Below are 27,727 nucleotides of genomic sequence, written 5' to 3'. Positions count from 1 at the left end.
TTAACAGACTGAGCCACCCAAACACCCTGGTACTCATCTTTTTTTTAACCAAAAATCCTTATGTGGTCTAGCAAAGCATTATTAATCTGATTCCAGATATAAAAGGCAATTTAGATGTTAAGTCTGGCCAAACAAAAGGTAGTTTGGCTAATCACTAGGGAAATGCAAATCAAAACCACAATGAGATAGCATTTCTCATCCATTAGCATAGATATTATTAAAAACCACAACAAAACAAAGCAGAAAATAGCAAGTATTGGCAAGGAGGTGGCAGTTGCTGTGGAAAACAGTATGGAAGTTCCTCAAAAAGTTAAATATGATCCAGCAATTCCACTTCTGGGTATTATACACAAGAGAATTGAAAGCAGGAACTTGACCAGATATTTGAACACCAATGTTCATAGCAACATTATTTGCAATAGCCAAAAGATGGAAACAACCCAAATTTCCATCCACGGAAAAATAGATAAACAAAATGTACTACATGCGGTATACACACACTCTGGAATATTATTCAGTCTTCAAAAGGGATGAAATTCTGACACCCGCTACAAGACGGAGGAAACTCAAGGACACATTTTACTGAGTGAAATAAGCCACACACAAAAGGACAAATACTGATTTCACTTGTATGAGGTACATGGAGTAATCAAGTACATAGAGATGAAGTAGAGTGGTGGTTTCTGGGGGTTGAGGGGGGACAGGAATAGAGGGCTGCTGTTTAATAAGTTGCAATTTTATTTTTATATTTAAAAAAAAGATTTTATGTATTTATTCATGAAAGATACAGAGAGGCAGAGACATAGGCAGAGAGAAAAAGGCTCCCCATGAGGAGCCTGATGCCAGATTCGATCCCAGGACCCTGGGATCACAACCTGAGCCAAAGGTAGATGCTCAACCACTGAGTCACCCAGGTGTCCCGAGTTGCAGTTCTATAAATAAGATGAAAAAGAGTTATGGAGATTGGCTGCACAACAGCCATTGGTAAATGTACTCAATGCCACGGAACTGTACATTTAAAAATTGTTAAAATGGTTAATTGTATGTTATGTTTTGTCATAATTTCGTATTTGGACATGACCCAGGATGTGTGAAATCTGGGAATGCACTGGAAAAATCTAGGCAGCCAGGTGGCTGGCTACCTTGTAACTGCTATAGCCTGGGGAGATGCAGATAGAGCCATAGACACAGAGAAAATGGAAATGTCTGCCTCTGTCCACGTGGAGCAGGTGGTGGCAACTTGCTCGGCTTCAGCCTAATGGGTCTGCCTGGAGGGGAGGCCAACATTAGCACCTCTGTCTAGCACATGGGCTCTTTTGGAAATTTCAGCCAAATCCATGATTCTGTAGCCTTATTTTACAGCATGTGTTTTTGTTGTTCCTTCTTTTCATGGTGACTCTCTAGATTCTGAGTCGAGGCTGGCAGAGTGAGATGGCCTGAATAGGGGCCCTTCTGTACATTGCCTTCACTCTCACATATGTGCTCCCACACCTCTCACCCCCAGTTACAAGGCACAGGCAGCAACATTCCTTCATATGTTCTATAGTAGAGATCAGAGCCAATATTACCCTGACAGTAATAGAACTTACGGGCCACTGCACACAAGGCACTCTTTGATGATTCTACTATAAGAAAAAAAATTCCTCTGATTTATCTGGTCACCTGGAGAGGCCAGACACAGTATAATTATGATGTTTTTAATAAATGCAAGAGTATTTTTAATGAAGCAAGATCTTCCAGACAGGAGATTAAGTCAATATTCTTTATCACATTATGGAAGGCATGCTATACTTTGGCACTGACTCTTTCCACTATGCCAGTTTCAAACAAGGCTGTGAGAATCAAAAAGATTGAGTAGAACCTGTGACAGCTTCAATGGGATGAGGGAGCAAAACCTGCAGTCTAGGGCTCAGCAAGAGCCTAATAATCCCCTCTACTTAGGTTTAAGACCACAAAGGATGATACTCAGAAGAAAGATGAACTGGAATAGGCTGAAACTCAATTTCAAATCATCTCAATTCTTGAAATTAGATTATGGTGATCTCAGATTGCTAGTTTATCTGGCCAAAATGACATTTTCCCATGTACTGAATTACTTCTATGATTTCTTCTATATCATCAGTATATGCAATAGTATACTAAATCTTTAAAAATCAGGCCTACAAAGATAAAAACAACATGAAGGAAAACCAAAAGAAACAACATATACTTCATACAGTTACAGTGGCCCAGATAACAGCAGGACCAGAGACAGACTTTCAAATAGATATGCTTATTATATTCAGCAAGAAGAAAGACAAAATTGAGAATCTTTTTGTAGAAACTGGGCTATTTAAAAAAGAAACTTCTGTAAGTAAAACATAAAGCAGCTGAAATTAAGAACTAAGAGGTTAAGTCTAATAGCAAATTAGACTTAGCTAAAAAAAGAACCGATAAACTGGAAGGAAATTCAGAAGAAAATAATCAATATGAAATGAAGGAGTCAAAAAATGAAAAATAGAAGAAAGGGAGCAGACGAGGGGACCCAGAAAGGAGGTCTAACATACATGAATTGGAGTCTCTGAAGAAGCAAAAGAATGGGTCAGAAGCAGTATTCAAATAGACGTTTGCTAAGAGTTTTCCATGACATTGAACATCAAACCACCACTCATTCAGGAAGACCTATAAACTCCATATAGGATAAATGAAAGGAAATCCCAAATTGAACACATCATAGTGAACCTGCTAAAAGGGGAAAAGAAAAAGAGCTACATGGAGAAATAAAAATGATTATTATCAAAGGAACAACAACAGGATAATAATATATGACTTCTCTCTAGAAACTGTGGCAGTTGAAGGCAATAGAATCAAATCCTCAAAGTACTGAAATATAACTTCTGCCAATCTAGAATTCCAGTGAAAATATATTTCAGTGGTGAAAGGGAAATGGAGCCATTTTTAGGCAAATGACAACTAAGAGAATCCATCATCAACATATTCACCATTAAGACAACACTAAATGGCATTCTTTAGGCAGAAGGAAAGTGACCTCAGACAGAAGTTCAGAAGGAAGGGAGAAACAAGCAACAAAAAGATAAACATGTGGGCAAATCTAAATGAACACTGAAATTATAAAACAATAATCTCATGGGATTTAAACTGTAATACAAATACACAGCAAAGATAGCCTGCAAATCAGGAGAGATGTGATGAAGTTAAGAAATGCTAAGATTTTTGCGTTGTCTGGGAGGAGAGTGGAATACTGAGAAACATCTAAGGGAGACGGAGAAAAGTAGACTCCTTGCTGAGCAAGGAGCCTGACAAAGGCTTGCTCCCGGGACCCTGAGATCACAACCTGAGCTGAAATCAAGAAACACTTAACCAACTGAGGTATCAGGTGCCCCTGAGAAGAATTCTATCTTATTCAGCTCATAAATAGTCTCTATCCCTGCCTACATGGAAGCATACGTTTATTGATCACATGTCAGGGGGTTGGTAAGTGACATTGACTGAGCTTCCAAATAGATCATTTTGTCCACCTGATTACTGAGAACTGCCTTTGCAGTAGATGCCTTTTAAAGAGCTATCAAGTGGAACGGAGATATCTTCATATTCTGCCCATTTCAAGAGGTATACCCACATATCTCTTCCCTATAAAACTCTTAGTTACCAATCTTATTTAATATTTCTTATCAAGCTCATGATCTAACCAGTAGCCACTTCCATGTATTAATACAGCTCTGTACCCCAGGCTCTCATTTCATCCAGATAAAGTGGAAAACTGGATGTTGTTTTTGCACTTCTGACTGTTGGGAGGATTTATTTTCATTGTCTTTCAGGAACGCTCTTTTTTCTTTCTTCCTTCCTTCCTTCCTTCCTTCCTTCCTTCCTTCCTTCCTTCCTTCCTTCCTTTTTGTTTCTTTCTTCTTTCTTTTTTTCTTTTAAGGAAGAAGATACTCTCATTATTCAGAGTCATACTTATTTTGTTTCCTGGAAACCCAGTTTCCCTCCTAAAAGCTGCTTTAAAAAAAAAAATTATTGGAGTTCAATTTGCCAACATATAGTGTAACACCCAGTGTTTATCCTGCCAAGTGCCCCCCTCAGTGTCCATCACCATCACCCATACCCCCACCCACCTCCCTTTACATTACCCCTTGTTTGTTTCCCAGAGTTAAGTGTCTCTCATGTTTTGCCACCCTCACTGATATTTTCACTCCTTTCCCCTTTATTCCCTTTCACTAATTTTTATATTCCCCAAATGAATGAGACCATATAATGTTTGTCCTTCTCTGATTGACTTATTTCACTCAGCATAACACCCTCCAGTTCCATCCACGTCGAAGCAAATGGTGGGCATTTGTCGTTTCTAAAGGCTGAGTAATGTTCCATTGTATACATTGACCACATCTTCTTTATCCATTCATCTTTCGATGGACACCGAGGCTCCTTCCACAGTTTGGCTATTGTGGCCATTGCTGCTATAAACATTGGGGTGCAGATGTCCTGCCGTTTCACTGCATCTGTATCTTTGGGGTAAATCCCCAATCAGTGCAATTGCTGGGTCGTAGGGCAGGTCTATTTTTAACTCTTTGAGGAACCTCTGCATGGTTTTCCAGAGTGGCTGCACCAGTTCACATTCCCACCAACAGTGCAAGAGGGTTCTCCTTTCTCCACATCCTCTCCAAGAGGATTTTTGTTGTTTCCTGCTTTATTAATTTTCCCCATTCTCACTGGTGTGAGGTGGTATCTCATTGTGGTTTTGATTTGTATTTCCCTGATGGCAAGTGATGCGGAGCATTTTCTCATGTGCATGTTGGCCATGTCCATGTCTTCCTCTGTGAGATTTCTGTTCATGTCTTTTGCCCATTTCATGATTGGATTGTTTGTTTCTTTGGTGTTGAGTTTAATAAGTTCTTTATAGATCTTGAATACTAGCCATTTATCTGATACATCATTTGCAAATATCTTCTCCCATTCTGTAGGTTGTCTTTTAGTTTTGTTGACTGTTGCTTTTGCTGTGCAGAAGCTTTTTATCTTGATGAAGTCCCAATAGTTCAGTTTTGCTTTTGTTTCCCTTGCCTTCATGGATGTATCTTGCAAGATGTTGCTGTGGCCAAGTTCAAAAAGGGTGTTGCCTGTGTTCTCCTCTAGGATTTTTATGGAATCTTGTCTCACATTTAGATCTTTCATCCACTTTGAGTTTATCTTTGTGTATGGTGCAAGAGAGTGGTCTAGTTTCATTCTTCTGCATGTGGATGTCCAATTTTCCCAGCATCATTTATTTATTTTTATTTTTTATTATTTTATTTATTTATTTATTTTTTCCCAGCACCATTTATTGAAGAGACTGTCTTTCTTCCAGTGGATAGTCTTTCCTGCTTTGTCGAATATTAGTTGACCATAAAGTTGAGGGTCCACTTCTGGATTCTCTATTCTGTTCCATTGATCTATGTGTCTGTTTTTGTGCCAGTACCACACTGTCTTGACGACGACAGCTTTGTAGTACAACCTGAAATCTGGCATTGTGATGCCCCCACCTATGGTTTTCTTTTTTAATATTCCCCTGACTATTTGGGGTCTTTTCTGATTCCACACAAATCTTAAGATGATTTGTTCCAACTCTCTGAAGAAAGTCCATGGTATTTTGATAGAGATTGCATTAAACATGTAAATTGCCCTGGGTAACATTGACATTTTCACAATATTAATTCTTCCAATCCATGAGCATGGAATATTTTTGCATCTCTTTGTGTCTTCCTCAATTTCTTTCAGAAGTGTTCTGTAGTTTTTAGGGTAGGCTTCACACTGAATGTGAAGCCCAACACAGAGCTTGAACTCAAGAGATCAAGAGTCAGATGCTTATCCAACTGAGCCCCCCATGTGTCCCCCAGGAACACTTCTGATGCTGTGATACTGCATTAGTCAACTTCTGGTTAAGGCCAGCATATCATAAAGAACAATCTGTCAACCAGGCCCATTTTTTTTTCTTCCTCTGTCAACTGATTATAAAGAATCCCCACAAGGCCAGAAGTGTGAATTAATGGAGGCAGTAGTGCAGCAAAGATTTGTGTCATGAAAACCTGAGCCACCTGCTTATGCAACTTACTTATACCTTCATGACTTGTACCTGATGTCTGTATATACCATTTCTGCTTGGTGCTGGATTGAATCTTCATGCAGCAAACCTGATGTCTTGATGAATTAGATAACACCCACTTCATGCTGGGCAGGCCACATGCTAATTATCAAAAGAAACATTATCTGAAGAGGAAATAGCTTTGCTCCTAAACTCTAGGGATCTTCACTGTGATTTTCCTATTGGTGAATGGCAGATGCTCTATGCAGTATCTCTATTTTCTATAGAGACTTCAAATACCCAACTGCAGAGCAGCTTGAACTGCAGCTTGGCCTGCTCCAGAGCCTTCTCTTGGACAAACTGAAACAGACTTACAGGTTACTTGGTAAATGGATCAAAGTAGCACAAATATGGCAGCCACCACATCAAAATCCAAAGTTTACCAAGTCCTGTGCAGTTCTCTTAGTGGTAGGATCCATGAGGGGCAACACCTCATCTTCCACTTTGAAGAGAGTAACACTAAATTATCTACACTATTATAAGTTAGAAAATTTACGTTTGTGACAAGGTCCTAAATTTGGAGGAGGGCTTATCTCCCACTCTCTGGCAGTAGGGACTTACTAAATCAGGGCAGGCACTTTCCATTTACTCTTCACTAAGTTAATTTTGCATGATGTCACCAACATAGTGGACCAATGTGATGCTCCAAGGGATGCCAGAATAATCAAGATCAGCAAAAGCTAGATTTGGGCAAGAGAGGTGACAGAGGCCAGAGGTAAAAGTGTACTCCTGGCTCTACCAAGTGAAAGCAAACTACTCTGATGGTCCACGTGAATTGATTAAAAAAAAAAAAAAAACGGCTTGAAGTAAAAATATTCTGATTACCACATTGTTCACGCTATGTACTATACTTATGGTTCCCATCTTGTCTCTGGAGGATAAGCACTGCCCCTCTGTTATGTCATTATTCCCTGTTAAACTGGAGAGCACTTTTCAATACTAGTTCCTTTTATCATTATCTCTGGGTCTGAAGAGTACAGCCACTTCAGTTTTTCCAAGGATGCCGATCAGCATTTGTCAATGTATTAGTAAAAGGGGGTGTCCTCTGAGAGATGCTACAGTGATTGAGTGGTCATGGGAATGTGGTAGCAAATGACAAAGCATTCCAACATTTTTATCTCCTTTACCCTTTGGATTCTTTCCTCTTGATCATATTAGGGAAGTCCTGACATCCCAACCTCACTGAATGAGTCCATTGAATCTAATTTTTGGCCAACCAATCAAGCACATTGTCAAAGCTCTTCCCAGATTAAAATACTAAATCCACATTCTCTGCATTTTGTTCCCATATTGGTAACTTCAGCCTAATCTAGAATTATATTTTGTTTTCCTTGCTCTAATATCTTTAGACTCAATTCCTACACATATTCCTCAGCATATATAAGCAATTTCTTCCTGAGGTCATCTCCAAATGGCATTTGAGATCTGATTCTAGTTATGGGTCTGAAAGTAACAGAGGATGGTAGGGTTTCTCATTTGAAAGAAATCATTGTTTTATTCCCTTTTGATTCTTAAATTTTTTATTTCTTTTCCTTGCCTTACTATACTGACTACAACCTCCCATCCTATGCTGAGAAAAGTCTTGATATCAAAGGCAAATTTTCTTTTTTTAAAATTACAATATATTTATTGTGTAAATTTAATCTATACAACATGTTGATTTGATACATTTACATCTTGTAATATAATTGCCATTGTACCATTTAGCAACCTTATCACATCACATGATTATCACTTCATTTTTGTGGTGGGAATAATTAAGAACTAGTCTCTAAGCAAGTTTGATGATGCTAATATTCCTATATTCATTCTACTGTGCATTATTCAGGACTTATTTTCTACTAGAAAAGGCAAACTTTAAACATCCACTATTAAGTATGATGCTCGTTATATATAGGTTTTTGTAGGTATTACAAAATATTACAAAATTATTTAAAAGGTAACGTTTTAAAAAGTTTCCATCTATTCTGAGTATGCTGGGATTTTTTAATCATGAAAAGATGTTGAATTTTATCAAACCCTTTTTCTGCACATGCTGAGATGTTCACATGGTAATCTCTCTCTAATGCAGTGAATTATTGGATGTATTATCATTTTATATGTTGCTAACACTGGCTTAGCAATATATTATGCGTTGCTAACTCCTGTTCGCTATTATTCTTTAGGATTCTTACACCTATATTCTTGAGTGAAATTGGTTTGCACTTTTCCATTCTGTACTGTCAGATTTCGGTATTAAGGTAAAATGAATAAATTAGTTGGGAAATATTCCTTACTATTCAGTTCCCTGAAAAAAATTGTAGAGAATTGAATTTGTTTCTTCCTTAACTGTCTTGGTAGACCAAATCAGCTTGTCATTTTCTTTGTGAGAAGAGTGGTAAAGAGTATAAATTCAACATTGTTTTCCACTAATTGTTTTATGATTTTCCAGATTTAAAAAATTTTTGAGTCAACTTTGGTGATAAATTATATATATATATATATATATATATATATATATATATATATTTAAGATTTTATTTATTTATTCATGAGAGACACACACAGAGAGAGAGAGAGAGAGGCAGAGACACAGGCAGAGGGAGAAGCAGGCTCCATGCAGGGAGCCTGACATGGGACTCGATCCGGGGTCCCCAGGATCACGCCCTGGGCTGAAGGCAGGCGCCAAACCACCGAGCCACCCAGGCTGCCCATAAATTTAAGAAATTTGTTCATCTTACTGGTCTTCTAAAAAACTTAGCATAATGTTGTTAATTCCCTAATCATATCTTTAATGCTGAGGCATCTGGAGTGATGTTTCTTTCATTCCTGACACTAGATATATGGATCTTCTTTTTTCTTCTATTTATTTTGCCAGAGGTTTGTTACTTTTATTGGTCTTCAGAGAACTCAGCTTGGTTTTGTGGTTATTGCTGTTGATCCACTCTTTTTTGAGCTTGCTTTATATTTCCTCAAGTCCTGCTCTGATGTTTATCATTTCCTTTCTTGTATTTTTATGTTGGGCATATTTGCTGAGCTTTTCTAACCTCTTGAGATAGGTTATTAGCTTATTCATTTTTAGCCTAATTTTGTGTTTGTATGACATGAGGACCTTAGAACACTGCCAGCCTACATATTTATGACTATTTATATCTGGTTAAATATTACTGACCCTACAAATTTTGTTATCATTCAGTTGGAATGTTCATATTTCCATTGTAATTTCTTCTATGATTCATGAGCAATGAATATAATGTAATGGTATCTCATTATGATTGTTGGTATTTCTATTTGTCTTACTAATTCTGTTCATTTCTGTTTCATATATACTAATACTATATTATTACATGCCTGCAAATTTAAGAATTGTATCTTCCTAGTAAATAGTTAAATTTAACTATTTGCTATGATTAATATCTCTATTTCTGGGGCACCTGGGTGGTTCAGTGGTTGAGCTTCTGCCTTCAGCTCAGGTCACGATCCTGGGGTCCTGAGATGGAGTCCTGCATCAGGTTCCCTGTGGGGAGCCTGCTTCTCCCTCTGCCCATGTCTCTGCCCCTCTCCCTCTGTGTTTCTCATGAATAAATAAATAAAATCTATAAAAAAAATAAAAGAGAAAAGAAACTGAAGCTCTGGGATGCCTACGGGGCTCAGACAGTTAAGTGTCTGCCTTCAGCTCAGGTCATGATCCCAGGGTCCTGGAATCAAGTCCTGCATCAGCTTCCCACAGGGAGCCTGCTTCTCCCTCTGCCTATGTCTCTGCCCTTCTCTCTGTTTCTCATGAATAAATAAATAAAATCTTTAAGAAATGTATCACTATTTCTAATAATGCCATTTGTTTTAAAGTCTATATATTATATGCTATGTTATATTGTTACAGTACATTATTAGTAGCCACACCAGATTTCTTTTGGTTAGTATTTGCATATTATACTTTTCCTTTTTTTTTAACACATTTTTTTAAAAAATTTATTTATGATAGTCACAGAGAGAGAGAGAGAGAGAGAGGCAGAGACACAAGCAGAGGGAGAAGCAGGCTCCATGCACTGGGAGCCCGATGTGGGATTCGATCCCGGGTCTCCAGGATCGCGCCCTGGGCCAAAGGCAGGCGCCAAACCGCTTCGCCACCCAGGGATTCCTATACTTTTTCTTTTACCTTAAACATTCTGTATCTTTATGTTTTATTTTATTTATTTTTAAAGATTTTATTTATTTATTCATGAGAGACACAGAGAGAGAGGCAGAGACACAGGCAGAGGGAGAAGCAGGCTCCATGCAGGGAACCTGATGTGGGACTCGATCCCGAGTCTCCAGGATCAGGCCCTGGGCTGAAGGCGGCACTAAACCGCTGAGTCACCAGGACTGCCCCTGTATCCTTATGTTTTAGATGTATCTTATTAACAGCATGTAGTTGGGCTTTTAAAATCTAGTCTGATATTTTGCTAGAAACATCTTCTCTGTTTATATTTACTATTTTTAAAAAGATTTATTTATTTATTTAAGAGAGAGTGTGCACATGCAAACATGAGTTGGGGGAGGGGCAGAAGGAGAGAGAGAGAATCTACAGGAGACACCCCTCCACCCCTTGCTGAGCACAGAGCCTGACTCAGGGCTCCATCTCACGACTCTGAGATCATGACCCAACCTGAAATCAAGAGTTGGACACTTAACTGGCTGAGGCACCCAGGTGCCCCTATATTTATTTTTCTTAATAAAACACACTTAGTGTAATTACTGATATATGTTGATTTAAGTCTAATACCTTACTTTGTGCTTAAAAATTCCCTCTTATTTTTAAAGTTTTGCTCCCTCCTCCTCCCACCCCTTTTCCCTCCTTTCCTTATTTTTTTGATGCAAGGAGATATCTGTGTATTTTTAAAATCATTCCCTTTTTCTCTTCTAAGAGTTTGTATGTTATACACTAGGACTCCCTTTTGATGGTTATCCTAGAAGTTAAACATTCATAATTGACTTATCAAAGTCTAAAGTTAATCAAAATCTTTACCCTCAACTTAGATAATACAAGGATCTTAGAACATCTTGAGTTTATTTACTCCTTCCTTATAGTACATAAGGATTTTCATAATCTAATTTATGTCTTTTAACCTTAGTAAATTATTACTGCTTTATTTTAATTTTATTTTTTTAAAGATTTTATTTATTTATTCATGAGAGACACACAGAGAGAGGCAGAGACACAGGCAGATGGAGAAGCAGGCTCCATGCAGGGAGCCTGATGTGGGACTCGATCTCCGGGCCTCCAGGATCATGCCCTGGGCCGAAGGCAGGTGCTAGACTGCTGAGCCACCCAGGGATCCCCTTATTACTGTTTTATAAAGATAAACTTCATGTATACCTGTTCAAATATTCACCATTTTCTTTCTTTTCTGATTCTTCTTAGAACTCTGACCATCCATCTGTGATTACGTTTCCTTCCATATGATGCATCTCCTTTAGCATTTTTTCATTTGGGTCTCTAAATGATAAAACCTCTTGGTTTTTATTTTTAAATGTCTTCATTCCACCCTCATTATTAAAAGATCCCTTTGCAAGGTGTAACAATCTAAGCTAATAGTTACCCTATTTCATCAACTGAAAACACTATTCCATCGTTTCTGATTTCTAGTGGTGCTGATGTCACCTGTATTTCTAACTCAGATTCTTTTGAAGGTAATCTGTCCTTTTACTCTTTATTTACCTTTTACTCTTTATTTATAAAATAAAGGATTTTATTTATTTATTCATGAGAGACACAGAGAGACGCAGAGACACAGGCAGAGAGAGAAGCAGGCTCCCCACACAGAGCCCCCTGTGGGACTCGATCCCGGAACTCCAGGAACATGCCCTGAGCCCTTCTGCTGAGCCACCCAGGCATCCCTACTCTGGTTCTTTTTAAGATTTTCTCTTTTTCTGTAGTTTCTTTAAATTCACAATGTTTTATCTGTTGTGAAATTATTTTTATTTATCATGCTTGGGATTCATGGACTTTTAAATTTGTGGATTAGTACTTTTGTGAAATTTTTAGCCACTGAACTCAAATATGGTCTCACTCTTCTATCCTATGGGTCTTAGCTGAAATGGACAGTAGACCTTCCTACTGTTTCTTCATTACTTAACTTACTATGTTCTCTATATTTTTCTCTTTATGTGCTGCATTATGTGTAATTTCTTTTGACCTATCGGCCAGTCCACTAACTTCCTCTTCTCGATGATGAGGCTGCTGTAAAAGATGTCCACTGCAGCTTCCATTTCAGTTAATGTATTTTTCATCTCTAGTATCAGTATGATCCTTGTCAAATATATCACCTTTTATAATTCCTTATTCCTTATAGTTTAAAAAGTCTATCATTTATTTATTAAAATAGTGAACTTAACTATTTTATTTTTAAAGATTTTATTTATATATTCATGAGAGACACAGAGAGAGAAAGAGGCAGAGGAAGAAGAAGACTCCTTGCAGGGAGCCCAATGTGGGACTTACTCTCACGACCATGGGTTTACAACCTGAGCCAAAGGCAGGTACTCAACTGCTGAGCCACTCAGACATCCTGTAAACTTAACTATTTTAAAATGTGTATATGGTATTTCCAGTATTTAGATCATAAGTAAGTCTTGTTTTTCTGGAAGTCATGTTATTTTTGTTCTTGAGTTACTGATTATCCTTGGCTGGTCATTCACTGACCTTCAAAAATTACTTGTGGGTTTTCCTAGGGACCTAGGATGAATATATCCTTCTCCAGTGCAGTTCTTCATTTGTTTCTGCCACAGCCTTGAGGGAGCTGCCAGCTGAGAACCACCTCAAGTCAGTTCACAACTAGACATTCCTTAGTCAGCCCGAGCTTTAGCTACTTGGATTGCAAATTCATATAAAGGCTGGTCTTATACAAATGGCCATCAGATACAGGAAAAAGTGCTCAACATCACTTGGCATCAGGGACATACAAATCAAAACCACAAGGAGCTACCACAAAACACAGGTCAGAATGGTTCAAATTAACAACTCAGGAAGCAGTAGATGTTGGTGAGAAATGCAGAGAAAGGGGAACTCTCTTACACTGTTGGTGGGAATGCAAACTGGGTGCAACCACTGTGGAAAACAGTATGGGGATTCCTCAAAAAGGTAAAAATAGAACTACCCTATGACCCAGAAATTGCACTACTAGGTATTTATCAAAAGATACAAACATAGTGACTCAAAGGGGCACATGCACACCAATGTTTACATAGCAATGTCCACAATAGCCAAAATATAGAAAGAGGCCAGATGTCCATTGACAAATGAATGGATAAAGAAGATGTGGTACACACACACACACACACACACACACACACAGGAATATTACTCAGTCATCAAAAAGAATCAAAATATTGCCATTTGCAATGACATGGATGGAAATAGAGGGTATTATGCTAAGTGAAATAAGTCAGTCAAACAAATACCATATGATTTCACTTGTGGAATATAAGAAACAAAACAGATGAACACAGAGGAACGGAATGAAAAACAAGATAAAAACATACAGAGAGGCAAACCATTAGAGACTCTTAACTCTAGGGAACAAACAGGGTTGCTGGAGGGGAGAGGGGTGGGATGGGATCACTGCGTGATGGACATTAAGGAGGGCATGTGATATGATGAGCACTGAGTATTACATGCAACTAATGAATCACTAAATTGTCCCCCTGAAACTGATAATACACTATATATTAACTAAACTGAATTTAAATAAAAAAAAATTTAAAACTCCATGGGGGAAAAAATAGCATAGTAACATTGTTTACTGACAGATGATGACCACATGTACTGTGGTGAGCACTGTGTAATATATAGAATTGTTAAATTACCATGCTGTACACCTGAAAGTAATATAATATTATGTGTCAACTACACTTCAGCTTAAAAAAAGAAAAAAAAAGACTTGAGGGAAGCATGTCAGATTGCAAATATGGTAGATCTCTGCATATTTGAAGGAAATGGGGATCCCTGGGTGGCGCAGCAGTTTGGCGCCTGCCTTTGGCCCAGGGCGCAATCCTGGAGACCCGGGATCGAATCCCACATCGGGCTCCCGGTGCATGGAGCCTGCTTCTCCCTCTGCCTGTGTCTCTGCCTCTCTCTCTCTCTGTGACTATCATAAATAAATAAAAAATTAAAAAAAAATTGAAGGAAATGTAATTCTCACTTTCTGATTTGTTCCTTATATTTTTCTGGATTTCTCCAAGGAGAATGTTTTTGTTTTCAGGAAGGTAAGTATTTTAGTTGTTTATAAGAAAAGAAAGAAAGAAAGAAGAAAGAAAGAAAAAAAGAAAGAAAGAAAGAAAGAAAGAAAGAAAGAAAGAAAGAAAGAAAGGAAAAGAAAAGAAAAGAAAAGAGAAAGAAAAGAGAAAGAAAAGAGAGAAAGAAAGGAAGGAAGAAAGGAAGAAAAGAAAGAAAGAAAGAAGAAAGAAAGAAAGAAAGAAGAAAGAAAGAAAGAAAGAAAGAAAGAAAGAAAGAAAGAAAGAAAGAAAGAAAGAAAGAAAGAAAGAAAGAAAAAAAGAAAGAAAGAAAGAACACCTTTCAAACATTAAAATAGGGAAAAATAAAGGCTGGTCATTAGTAGTGATATAGGGTCTTCTTTTACCTCTTCTTTCTTTTAATTTTTCATTTACTGCTCTTCTCATCACCAAGACATCTCTGAGCCTATTTCCCCATACAAAATTGTTCAGCTTTTTAGGGTCCCTGCTCAATATGGACAGATTTTTTTTTTTAAGTCTTACTGCCTAGAATTCATAAGCCTTAACTTGTGTTCCTTTTCTCTCATAAAGCCCCTAAAGTCCAAGTGTATAGCACCAACAAATGCTGTTAGTAGACAAGAAGCTTTGGTTCTGATATCTAAGAGTTTACCAACCTCTCTGTTACAGGGTTCATCCAAAAATTAACCTGTAAGCCTTCTAGTTCTTTTGGTCTCTTCAGTGTTTTAAATAATTTGTCTTCCCCCTCATCCCACCCCCAGCATTTTTCATTGTTTTGATTGGGAGAGTTGTACCACAAAACTCAACATTCCAGATCAGAAACCATAAACTCTTCCACCTTTCTAATGAAGTCCTGCTCCATTATTGGAGCCAATGACCACCAATAAAAATATAATATGAAAGATAGAGACCAATATAAACAATAAGAAAAAGGCAATTTGGTAGAAATAAATGATTCAGTGAAAAAAAATAAACTTTTTCCTGCTGTCAGTACCAAAAAAAAAAGAGAGATAAGATACTAAACACATAAAACAAAAACAGAATGCTGTTTTAAAAAAACGGAAATATTTTTTAAAAGCTTAAGAATATTAAAAATGCTACTACTGCAAGTGACAAAGCCCTACAAAAAGTTTCAGAAGTAAAATGGAGAAAATCTTTCATAAGGTAAAGCAAAAATACAAAAGATAGAAAATAGGAGACAGAGAGACAAGATAAGAAAGTCAGAGAATTGGAGAGGGCCTAAGATAGCAAAGTAGGGAGACTGTGAATTCACCTCCTCTGTGGACACACCAAACTTGTATACAGCAATTCTTCCTGAAGAACTGAGGGCTGATTGAACAGCTTTTTCACAATAAAATGTGGAAAGACCACATAGAGAAGAGCAAAAGAGATGGAGACACAGTAAGGAAGGGAACACTCACTCCCAATGCTGTAAACTGCAATGGGGAGGGATAGAACTGAGGGATTGGGGAAGATTCATCTGCCCTGGGGTACGAATAAAAACCATGATTTAAAGGGGCAACTAGGGGCACCTGGGTGGCTCAGTTGGTTTGAGCTTCTGACTTTAGCTCAAGTCATGATCTCAGGGTCCTGGGATCAAGTCCTGCATCAGGCTTCCTGCTCAGCTGGGGTCCTTCTTCTGCCTCTTTCTCTGACCACTACATCCCCTCCTTGTGCTCTCTCTCTCTCAAATAAATAAAATCCTAAAAAAAATAAAGGGGCAACTAGGATATAAAGGAACCAGCCCTCGAACCTTGACAAAACCACAGGGAAGCTGCTGAAACTCTCCCTGGGTTGCAGAGACTGATGAACATCACTGTTTATGTTCACCTTCCACCTTCATAGCAAAAAAGGGAGCAGGGTCTGGATGCTGTAGCTGGCTGCCACTGCCGCAAGCCTATGAAGCTAGGCCCATACCAGTACTAGACACACTGGCACAGAAAAAAAAAATCTGTGGTTTAAAAGAGTAACTACAATATAAAGGATCCAGTCCTAGAACCTTGATAAATGTCACAAGAGCTGCTGGAACTTTCTCCAGATCAGAGGGGTTTCTGAGGACCATGATGTATGTTCCCCTTCTTCCTTGATAGCATGGATGGGAGCAGGACCCAGGTGCTCTAGCTGGCCCATCATTTCAGCTCCAGATGAGTTGCCATGGCATTGCCTACATGGAGCATCACTGGACACTCCAGCTTATACCCACTTCATCTGTCCTGCCAAGGCACTCTCTGAGTGGAAAACCATGGGACTTCTCTGACCTATGCCCACCCTGGGCTATCCCACCAGAGCAACCCCAGCATGGAGTGCACCAGGACCCACTGCCCAAGCCAACCAGCCAAAATTTCCTGGCACATGCAGTCTACATAAGGGTACAACCAGTTCTTCAAGTTTAAGAGAAGTAGATATTTCATCTGATTCCTACAAACAAACACAAAGAGTTAAGCAAAATGAGTAGACAGAAGAATATGCTCCAAAGAAAAAGAACAAGACAAAATCTCTGAAAAAGAACTAAAGGAAATGGAGATAAGCAATCTGCCTGATGAAGTGTTCAAAGTAATGGTCATAAAGATGCTCACCTGCTGGAGAGAAGAGTGGATGAACTCAGTGAGAACTTCAACAAAGAGATAGAAAATATAAAAAATAACCAGAGTTAAAGAATACAATAACTGAAGTGAAAAATATAGAAGAGGGAATCAACAGTACATTAGAGTATACAGAAGAATGTGTCAGTTATCTGCAAGACAGGTGAAGTGCCTGGGCTAAATGGCAAAAAAAAAAAAAAAAGATTAAAAACAATTAAGGATAGGTTAAGGGGTATCTGGAACATCAAATGCACCAACATTCACATTATAAAGGGCTCCAGAAGGATAAGAGAGAGAGAAAGGGGCAGAAAACATACTTAAAGACATAATAGCTGAAAACCTCCCTAACCTGGGGAAGGAAGCAGTCATCCAGGTTGAGGAAACAGAGTGTTCCAAACAAGATGAACCCAAGGCTGTTATATATCCACACCAAGATATATAATTAAATTAAAATGTCAAAGGTGAAAGATAAAGAGTGAAGGTTAAAAGCAGTAAGAGAGAAGCAACTAGTTATATACATGGGTCACCCCATAAGGCTACCCACTGATTTTTCAGGCCAGAAGGGGGTGGAATAATATATTCAAAGTGCTGAAGGGAAAAATCCTACAATCAAGAATTCCTGGCAGGATTATTGTTCAGAGTTAAAGAGAAAGAAAGAGTTTCCCAAACAAAACTTTAAAGAGTTCATCACCACTAAATGAGCCTTACAAAAAATGTTAAAGAGACTTCTTTAACCAGAAAAGAAAGGCCATTAAATTAAAAGAAAATTATATATATATGTATGAAAAATATATATATATATAAAATTATATATATATATATGAAAAAATTTCATGAGTAAAGCAATCATATAGTAAAGGTAATAAGAGCATTCACTTATAAGCTAGTATTAAAATTAAAACACAGAGCAGTAAATTCAATTGTACCTAAAATTAGAGGACTCATTCACACAAAAAAGATGTAACATATGATGACATATACATACAATGTGGAGGGAGGAGTAAAAATAAAGTTCTTTTATTTTTTTTTATTTTTTATTTTTTTAAAGTTCTTTTAAAGATGTGTTCAAACCTAAGTTACCAACAAACTTAAGTGACCATATGCTTAGGATGCATATATGAATGGCAGGGTAACTACAAACCAAAAACCTATAACAGATTCAGGAAAACTAAAGAGAAAGGAAGCCAAGCACAACATGAAAGAAAGTCAATGATTGCAGGAAAAGAAGGGAACAGAGAACTACAAAAACAACCAGGGGCACATGGAGCATTCTCTATGAGAGATCACACAAAACACGTCTCAATAAATTTAAGAAGACTGAAATCATATCAAGCATCTTTTCCAACCATAATGGTATGAAACTAGAAATAAATCACAAGGAAAAAAAATGAGAAGAGTATAATCCTGTAGAGGCTAAACAACATACTAAACAACCAAGAAATTAAAGAGGAATTTTAAAAATACATGGACAAATGAAAATGAAAATAACATAGTCCCAAAACTTTGAGACCCAGTGAAAACCATTTGAAGAGGGAAATTTATAACAATACATGCCTATATCAAGAAACAAGAAAAACTTGAAATAAACAATCTAACCTTACATGTAAAGCAACTAGAAAAAGGTAAACAATGAAATCTGGTAGAAGGAAGGAAATAATAAAAAGATCAGAGCAGAAATAAATGAGAGATTAAAAAACTATGACAAAAATCAGTGAAACCAAGAGCTGGTTCTTTGAAAAAGATAAACAAAATTGATAAACTTATAGCCAGACTCACCAAGAAAAAAAGAGAACCCATATAAGTAAAATCAGAAATGAAAGGGGGAGAATCTATAACAAATGACACCACAGAAATGCAAAGGATTAGAAGAGACTATGATGAAAAATTATATGGCAACAAATTAGACAATCTCGAAGAAATGACTAAATTCCTAGAAACATTCAATCTTCCAAAACTAAATCAGGAAGAAATTTTAAATCTAAACAAACTGATTACTAGTAATGAAATTGGATCAAAAATCAGAAGTCTCCCAACAAAAAAAGTCTAAGACCAGATTCACAGGTGAATTCTTGCAAACATTTAAAGAAGAGTTAATACTTATTCTTTTCATTTCATTCATTCTATTAACTTACTACCATCAAGTGGGATTTCTTCTGGGAAATCAATGTATTACATATTAACAAATTGAAATATAAAAACCATATGATCATCAATAGATGCAGAGAAAGCATTTGATGAAATTCAACATCAATTTATGATAAAAACTCTCAACAAACTGGGTTTAAAAGAAATAATCTCAACATAAAAAGACTGTATATGATAAACACACAGCTAACATTATATTCAATGGTGAAAAACCAAGAGCTTTTCCTCTAAGATTAGGAATGAGACAAGGTTGTCCACTCTTACCGTTTTTATTCAACATAGTACTGGAAGTCATAGCCATTGCAATCAGACAAGAAAAAGATATAAAAGCATCCAAAATGGTAAGAAAGAAGTAAAACTGTCACTATTTGCAGATAGTGACATGATACTATACATAGAACAAAACCATAAAGACTCCACCAAAAAACTCTTATAATAAATGAATTCAGTAAAGTTACAGAATACAAAATTAAAATACAGGATTTTGTTGTGTCTCTATACACTAACAAACAAGTAGCAGAAAGATACATTAATAAAAAAATTCATTTATAATTGCACCCAAAAGAATATCTAGGAATAAACTTAACCAAGTTGGTGAAAGGCATGTACTCTGAAAACTAAGAATACTGATGAAAGCAGTTAAATACAACACAAATGGAAAGATATACCATGCTCATGGATTGGAATTAATATTGTTAAAATGTCCATATTACCCAAAACAATCTACACATTCAATGAAATCCCTATCAAAACACCAATAGTATTTTTCCAGAACTAGAATAAATAATCTTAAAATTTGTATGGAACCACAGAAGATCCCAAACAGCCAAAGCAATCTTGAGAAAGAACAACAAACCTGGAGGTATCATAATCCCAGATTTCAAGATATATTACAAATCTATAGTAATCAAAACAGTATGGTACTGGTGCAAACACAGACACATAGATTAATGGAACAGAATAGAGAGCCCAGAAATGATGCTTATATGGACAATTACTATACCACAAAGGATGCAAAATATACAATGGGGAGAAAGACAGTCTCTTCAATAAATGGTTCTGTGAAAACTAGACAGTACATGTAAATAATGAACCTGGACCACCTTTTAACACCACATACAAAAATAAGCTCAAAATGAATTGAAGACCTAAATGTGAAACTTGAGACTATAAGAAAATACAGCATTAATCCCTTGACATCAGCCTTGGGAGTAATTTTTTTTATAGGTCTCCTCAGGCAAAAGAAACAAAAGGAAAAATAAATTATTGGGACTATACCAAACTAAAAAGCTTTTGCACAATAAAGGAAACCATTAACAAGATCAAAATGGAGCCTAATGAATAGAAGATGTTTGCAAATGTTATGTCTGGTAAGGAGTTAACATTCAAACTATATAAAGAATGTATACAATTCAATACCTAACAAACAAATAGTCTAATCAAAATAGGCAGAGGACTTGAAACAACATATTTTTCCAAAGAAGACATCTAGATGGCCAACAGACACATGAAAAGACACTCAACATCACTCATCATCAGGGAAATTCAAATAAAGCCACAATGAGGTGTTACCTCAAAACTTTTGGAATGGCCATTATTAAAAGACAAGAAGTAACAAGTTTTGGGATAGCAACACAAGGATGTGGGTAAGAGGGAACCCTCGTGTGCTATTGATGGGATAGTAAATTGGTATGACCATTGTGGAAAACAGTATAGAATTTCTTCAAAAAATTAAAAATAGAAATATATGATCCAGCAATTTTATTACTGGATAATTATCCAACGAAAATGAATACAATAATTTGAAAAGATATATGCACCCCTATGTTTATTGCAGCATTGTAAGCAATAGCCAAGATATGGAAGCAAACTAAGTATTCAGTGATAGATGAATGCATAAAGATGTGATCTATATAATGAAATATTACTCAGCTATGAAAAAGAATGAGATCTTGTCATTTGCAAAAACATGGATGGACCTAGAGGGTATTATCATAAGTGAAATAATTCAGACAAAAACCCCCAAACACCATATGATTTCACTTATATGTGTAATGTAAAACAAACAAACAAAAACAAATGAACAAACAAAAAGCAGAAATGTCCATAAATACAGACAATAAATGGGTTGTTGTTGGAGGGGAAGTGGGTGAGGATATGGGCAAAATGATGAAGCAAAGTGGGGTGTACAGTCTCCCAGTTATGGAATTAAGACTATACTTCAATAAGAAATATAATAAATATATTGTAAAAAAAGAAAATTAAAGAATGAAATTCATCCAGTAGGTCCTAAGACAGTACTTATGGGAAGCACATTTGGGACACGTACAGTCTTTATTCCATGTTTACTTTTAATATGCTAGGTTGGCACTAACCTTTAAATGGGATGTAAATAATTTTTTCTCACAATTAGTTAATACTGTATTTGTGGAATTTTTGCTTTCTATCCCCTGACCTTTAGATCTGCTAGTTTATATGTCTTGGTTTCTAAGGAAGACATGATTCCTCCAGGAAATGCAACAATGGCTCTACTGTTGTGGAAATTGATACGGCCTTAGGGTCATTTGGGGCTCATAATGCCTCTGAATCAACAAAGAAGCAGATTACTGTTCTGGTTGGATTGACTGAATCCAAATATTAAATCTCTGTCATATAGTGGGGTGAAGAAAGACCAAGTCTGAACCAGGGGCTTCTCTAACCTGCAAGTTAGTTTAATGGAACATGAGGCAACCCTAAAAGGCAAGACCACTAAGTACCAGACAGTTCAGGAATAGTAAACTGAATCATTCCACCAGGTAAAGGACCCTGACCAGGGAGGATGCTGGCTAAAGACAGGAAGATCGTAGAATGGGCAGTAGAAGAATGTGTTTTTGTTTTGTTTTGTTTTGTTTTTTTAATATCCACTCAATTCAGGAAGTGCTAAGAACCAAGGACCATCTGGGAAGGTTAGTGGTGCCTAACTTTACAACAGGACCCTGGTTTATTCTGGAGTAGATTTCTTATGGAATGTTTTTTTGAAAATGTTTTCCAAAGGAATTCAGAGCAAAATATTAAAGCAAAGTCAAATAAACAAGTAAACAGAGATTAAACATTACATATAAAGGGAAAATCCTCCTAATATAGACACAACTAAAGATAAAGGAAAAAAGGCCCAAAAAATCTAAAAGAAAAATGACAAAAGACATGTAAATATAGTTCACAAAAAATTAGACAAAAAGCTTTTAAATATTTGAAGACATCAAACTCCACCAAAAGAAAATGAAAAATATACTGATATAGCCATCAGCCTAGCAAAAAATTGAAAAGCTGAAAAACTCATTATGTTGGCAAGACTGAGGTGGAAGCAGGCATTGTTATATAATCCCTCTCAAGGTAAATTTGACATTACCTAAAAAAATTACATATGCATTTACCCTTGAATCAGTAATTTCACTTCTGGGAAATTATCCTAAAGACACATCTCCAGCAATACAAAAAAACCATATGCACAAGGTTATTCATTATGGCATTATTTGTAACAGCAAAATATATGCTTATGTTATGTATTTATATTGATTTTTATATACCAATATAAAGCAGTAATGGGGAAAACTTTACAGTTGAATAGAAAAAAATCTAATTGGATATCAAATGGATTCTATAATCACACTGAAAAGAATAAGCAAACTTTTAAACACAGTGTTGTGACAATACAATTTTTTGCCTAAGGACATATAACTGTAGAAAAAATTTTAAAAATTTAAACAAGACCAAGGCTCCTTAAAGAACAGCTAGTTCCAAGTCTGAATGGGAAAGTATAAAGTGAGTCTGAAACATCCTGTTGTACCTCTGAGTAAAAGGTGTTTCCAAAGTGATAGGAACACATAGGACATTCAACCTGAAGAAATCCCAAGAGCCAAAGCTGATAGGACTTGAACACTGCATAGGGTAATTGCAGATGAGAGGGGTTACAGAACAGTTACAGGCCAGACCATATTTCATTTAAAAAGAAGGAAAGGTACAGGAGGAAGGAGGTTCAGGCTAGGTTTTTGAGAACTGCTCAGGTTTAGACAGATGGAGAAGGGATTTTTTAGTCAGTATGAACAAACAAGAAAGTGACAAAGAAGAGGGCGTGATTCAGGGAATGGGGGGATTGTGTGTGGGGGGGCGGGCAGGTACTGACCCAGCTAGAGTGGCAGTGCACTTGGGGAACAGGAAGTCTAAGATTCAGCTGTTTGGGACCATGGATGCCAGTCTGAAGACTGGACTTTGAGTCTAGTGGCAGTGGGGAGCCACTGTAAGCTTTGGAGCAGAGGGGTTATAAGAGACAAGGAAGCAGGTATTTTAGGGAGGTGACTCTGGCAGCTCTGGATGGAGGAAGAGAACGGAGGGGTGATGGGTGAGACTGGTAAGGAGGTCTTGGCAGGGGCTGAGGAATGAGTTGCCGGGACCTGCAAAGAGCCTGGGGACAGTAAGGAATAAAAATGCCCCAAATGACAAAAAGCTCTTTGGAGGACGAATGGACAGAACTTATTCCTTTGTTGGAGGAGAGAGTTGGTGACTCAGTTTCTGTGCTGAGAGCTGGAAAGATGATGGTAGTGTGGAGTGCAGTATATGAGGCAGGGAACTGGTCTTTGATGTTCTTTTTTTTTTTTAATTTAAATTTTTTTTTCTAATTTTTATTTATTTATGATAGTCACAGAGAGACAGAGAGAGAGAGGCAGAGACATAGGCAGAGGGAGAAGCAGGCTCCATGCACCGGGAGCCTGATGTGGGATTCGATCCCGGGTCTCCAGGATCGCGCCCTGGGCCAAAGGCAGGCGCCAAACCGCTGCGCCACCCAGGGATCCCCGGTCTTTGATGTTCTGAATTGGTTTTGACTACATTGACTGTGAGACCATAGCATTTTAATGCTTCCAAACCTTGAAAAGGTTAAGGGAATGTCCCTCTCTGGGGGTGGGGTGGGGGTGCTGACCCTTCTCAGCCTGATCTCTTACAGACCTTAGGTAAAAGGAGGGCTCCAATGTCTTCCTGAAGCTTCTGCCGATGATTCCTTGTCATAGGATTTTATAATCTCCAAAAGTAATGCCCAGAATCTTCTCCCTGTGGAATCCCAGTGGGTTCCTCTGAGTGCAGCATCATTTCCTGATTGGGCTAGAAGAGAATTCTCAAGACCTAACTCAGGGGAGGGCTTTCTCCCCTTTGCCTTTCTCTTTCATTCCTGCAGTGAAGCTTGACAGAAGGACCTCTGTGGTTTGTGGCTGTCTGGCCTCGTGACGCACTGGCCACCCTCTGCTGCCTAGTGCTGGCTGGAGGAGGCCTGCTTGGTGCTCCCAGAGGGAGGCAGCTTTCCAGGCAGCCTTCCTCCTTGCACTCTTGGCATTCATATGGCATGGCTATAAATTATGCCCACTGTATTCATTTTCAGTTTAAATGTGCTCTCATCCCAGAGGAACAACTAATGGCGTCAAGTTACTGATGTGAAAAAAGCCTGCCGCTACGATGACTATGGATTAATGAAATCACAGTCATGAAGGCTGGTGCAGCAGTAAATCATCAGTCACTGGTGACACAGGTTTTACACTGTGCTCTCCATCCACTTCCCCCTTCTCCAAAATTATTTTGCTGTGAAGATACTGGGTAAATGTTGACCACAGCTTAAATGTTTGCCTTCTATTAGAAGTTGATGCAAGCAGAGCCCCTACCTCTTAAGGACCTTTCTCTCAGACACCGGAAAGTGAGTGGAGAGGGATTTAAAAGCCTGTCACGCTTTCTCTAGGAGATGTAAGGGCAAATCTCTTTATCCAGGATCATTGCTGACTGTAAATTTCACTCAGAAAATTGGCAAACACAGGGTTCTGTCGGTGAACCCTGCTCATTTGGCCTGTGAGTTACTACCAGCGCCTTCTGTTATGGCTTTTTTCTTTCCGTAATGAATTTAAAATGACGAGCCAATGTAATTCCCATAAGTGATTTTGAAAGGTAGCAAGTCTATTTCTCGTTAGATGAAGGCCTCCAGGAATCCACTGATGGACCACAGGGAGTTCAAGAGTCCCTGATCCTAAAAACAAATTGGTCAGATGGAGATGGTTTTCTAGAAAGAAGGTCTATGAATTTCATTAGATTCACTGAATGTTCCAGAACACCAACACAGTACTGCTATGTGGATTGCCTTGGTGGTCATAACATCTTCCTCTTCACAGTCCCACATCCTTGCAATAGGATAACTGCCAGAGGCTTTACCCACCCTTGATTCTGGGCTGGCCTTGTGACTGACTTTGGCCCATGGAATATTGGCAGATGCAATGCAAGCAGACCTGGGACATGCTTGTACACTGAAGCCTGCCCACTGACTCTTCCTGGAACCCTCTGCCACATGGGTGAGGCCAGGCCAACCCAATGAGCTATGTGACCCTGTTACCTTCATGTCCCCCTGCTGACCCACTGGCAACTGCAGACAGTGCTAGATCAGCCAAGCCTGGGCCAAACCGGAACTGCCCAGGCCCACTGCTGATGTTCAGAATCATGAACAAGTGTTATTTGGAGCCATTAAGTTTTGATAGTTATACAGTAAAAGCTAACTAATACAAATGCTATACGAGACCCTGTGCATTTTGAAGACAAGGGGAATAATTTATTCAGTCTCTGTGCTGCTTTTTTCTAAAATCACAGTAACCATTCAATATGTATTTGTGGCATTGGGCAGCTCTGGTCATTCCTAAAGACTGAGATTAAGCCACTTTCTCAAGGTCATTCAGGAGGGATTCCAGAACATTGACTGTGAGCCTCAGTGTGCTTAGTTATAAAATGTGCTTCAAAATGCCTCCTTTGTTGTACAATTGTGCTTATTAGAGATACTGTATGTTCTGGAAATATGCTGAATACTTGACTGAATACTTGACAGAAAGCGTTAGGAGCTGACCAGCATGTCAGATACTGTGCACAACCTCCATGACCAAGGTGATTGCCCACCCAGTGTTCGGCAAGTAGACTCCAGCTTCTAGTGATCAGCTTTCTCTGCTGCCAAGTGAGGCTGGTTCCTTCCATTTTGATCAGGTGTCCACATGTCACTCTGATGCTGCCTGAGCCCAGCATGGCCACGTGGCTGGAGGACTTGCTGCTCCCGCTGTGAGGACAGAGCAGATCCTGGGGACCAGGAAACAGGACACCAGCCCCAGTATGTATCTCCCTTCCTTGCTGGAAAGTAAGGTAGGGACTGGAGCCTCCCTTAGAACCCAAGGGCTGTCACTACTGCCCGAGCCCATCTATGCAGGAGGGACTAAACTGCCTATGTGGTCGCGAAGCCCTAAGAGAAATCATTATTTTCTTCTTTGAATATGGATCACGCAGAAAGGTGGAAAAGCAGGTAGAGAAGAAGAAGAATTGAAAACAAGATTGTTTTTAGCTGGGATGCAAGATAAAGGAGCTTTGGGGTATGCATATCCCACAATCAAGCCTCAGATGTAGGGAATTCTAGGAAAAAAAAACTCCAAGAAAAGAAAAAGCATGACATGTACAAAGTGGAACACAATGCACAGAAGAGAGTTACACAAAGAACCATGAAACATTTGAAAAAACATTTTTTTTCTCTTCTATTAAGACTTCCTATGCTTTTCTACTAACACCTAAAATGACTTCTAGGATTCAGGACACAACTTTGTATTAGAGATGTATTGGGAGTAAGTAAGGGATATATATATCATTTATGACAAATAGTAAAGAAAACATCTGAAACTCCACTTGCTTGACAAAATAGAACTTAAGATTTTGTTTGTGAAAACACTGATTTTTAATCCAATTATCCCCACAGATATTTAAGGAGAAAGTTACAACTTATTCTACCAAGATTTTAATAGAGCTTTCTTTCATTAATGTTGAGATCTTAAACATTAAAGTCACCAATGAGGAAGCAAGTGATTACCAGATGGCATTTTCAACCAAATTGTTTATATTTATTATAATTGTGCTTCTCTACCACTAATGATCCTTGTGGTTTGTGCACTGTATGTCTGCCTTTGTTTTATCTACATAAACACAGAATAGCATCCCCAGTAGGGAGGCTCACACAGCAGTATAGGGCGTGAGACCTCTATAAGGCATTCGATAAGGGTAGAAGCCATCCTTCCCTCGATTTGACCCCTTAGGATGCTCTTATGTTGGCGTCACATTCTTCTAAAAGGAGAATCAAATCTTCAATCAGGCTGTGCTCTCTGCCGTGTGTCACTCTCATAATATCAAAAGCCTAAAGGAAAAAGAAAGAAGATAGATCATGTTAGAGAAGGCAGTTAGTTAAGTTTTAACAGGATGCCTGGAGGCCTGCAAAGGGGGAGTCATGGGCAGCTATGGGGTAGGGGGAAGAGTTAGAGACCTGTCCTGGAAGCATTCCAAAACAAAGCCCCAAGAAGCTGGATCAAACCAGACAGGCCCAAGACAAAGAAGGCTGGAAACCCTGACCTACCTAGTAAGGGAGAAAAGGCCCAGAACACTGTTCCCAAGAAATCCCTTTAAGTGAACAACTGTCAGTGAGATAGAGACCCAAACCCCAGTGCAAGCAGCTCTCTTGAGCTTGCTCATGCTCACATTTTGGGAGTATACGCTCACTTTAATAAACTTGCCTACTTGCACCACTCAACTGTTGTGTCTGGTCTGTCCTTGAATGCTTTCTTGCAAAGAGACCAAGAGCCTTTGGCAACACCAT

The 27,727-nt window shown here is 38.1% G+C and overlaps 1 protein-coding gene across 8 annotated transcripts in view; it reads right to left on the bottom strand.

The window, feature by feature from the left end:
• SMYD3 (SET and MYND domain containing 3) overlaps positions 1–27,727 on the bottom strand; it is a 796,483-nt gene that overhangs the window by 83,658 nt on the left and 685,098 nt on the right. For 2 of the 8 annotated variants that reach the window (XM_072830263.1, XM_072830266.1), the window contains one exon: positions 26,795–27,271. The exons of 5 other annotated variants lie outside the window; for them this stretch is intronic. In XM_072830263.1, coding sequence (XP_072686364.1) covers positions 27,170–27,271 — 102 coding nt within the window. In that variant the 3' untranslated portion in view covers positions 26,795–27,169. Of the gene's footprint in view, positions 1–26,525; positions 27,272–27,727 lie in introns of those variants that run through there. One more of the 8 variants, XM_072830261.1, reaches the window with a different exon arrangement.

The sequence above is a fragment of the Canis lupus genome, chromosome 6 (assembly GCF_048164855.1).
Source record: "Canis lupus baileyi chromosome 6, mCanLup2.hap1, whole genome shotgun sequence".
NCBI lineage: Eukaryota > Metazoa > Chordata > Mammalia > Carnivora > Canidae > Canis > Canis lupus.
The sequence above is the reverse complement of the archived record's forward strand: the minus strand, read 5'-3'. Positions and strand labels throughout refer to the sequence as shown.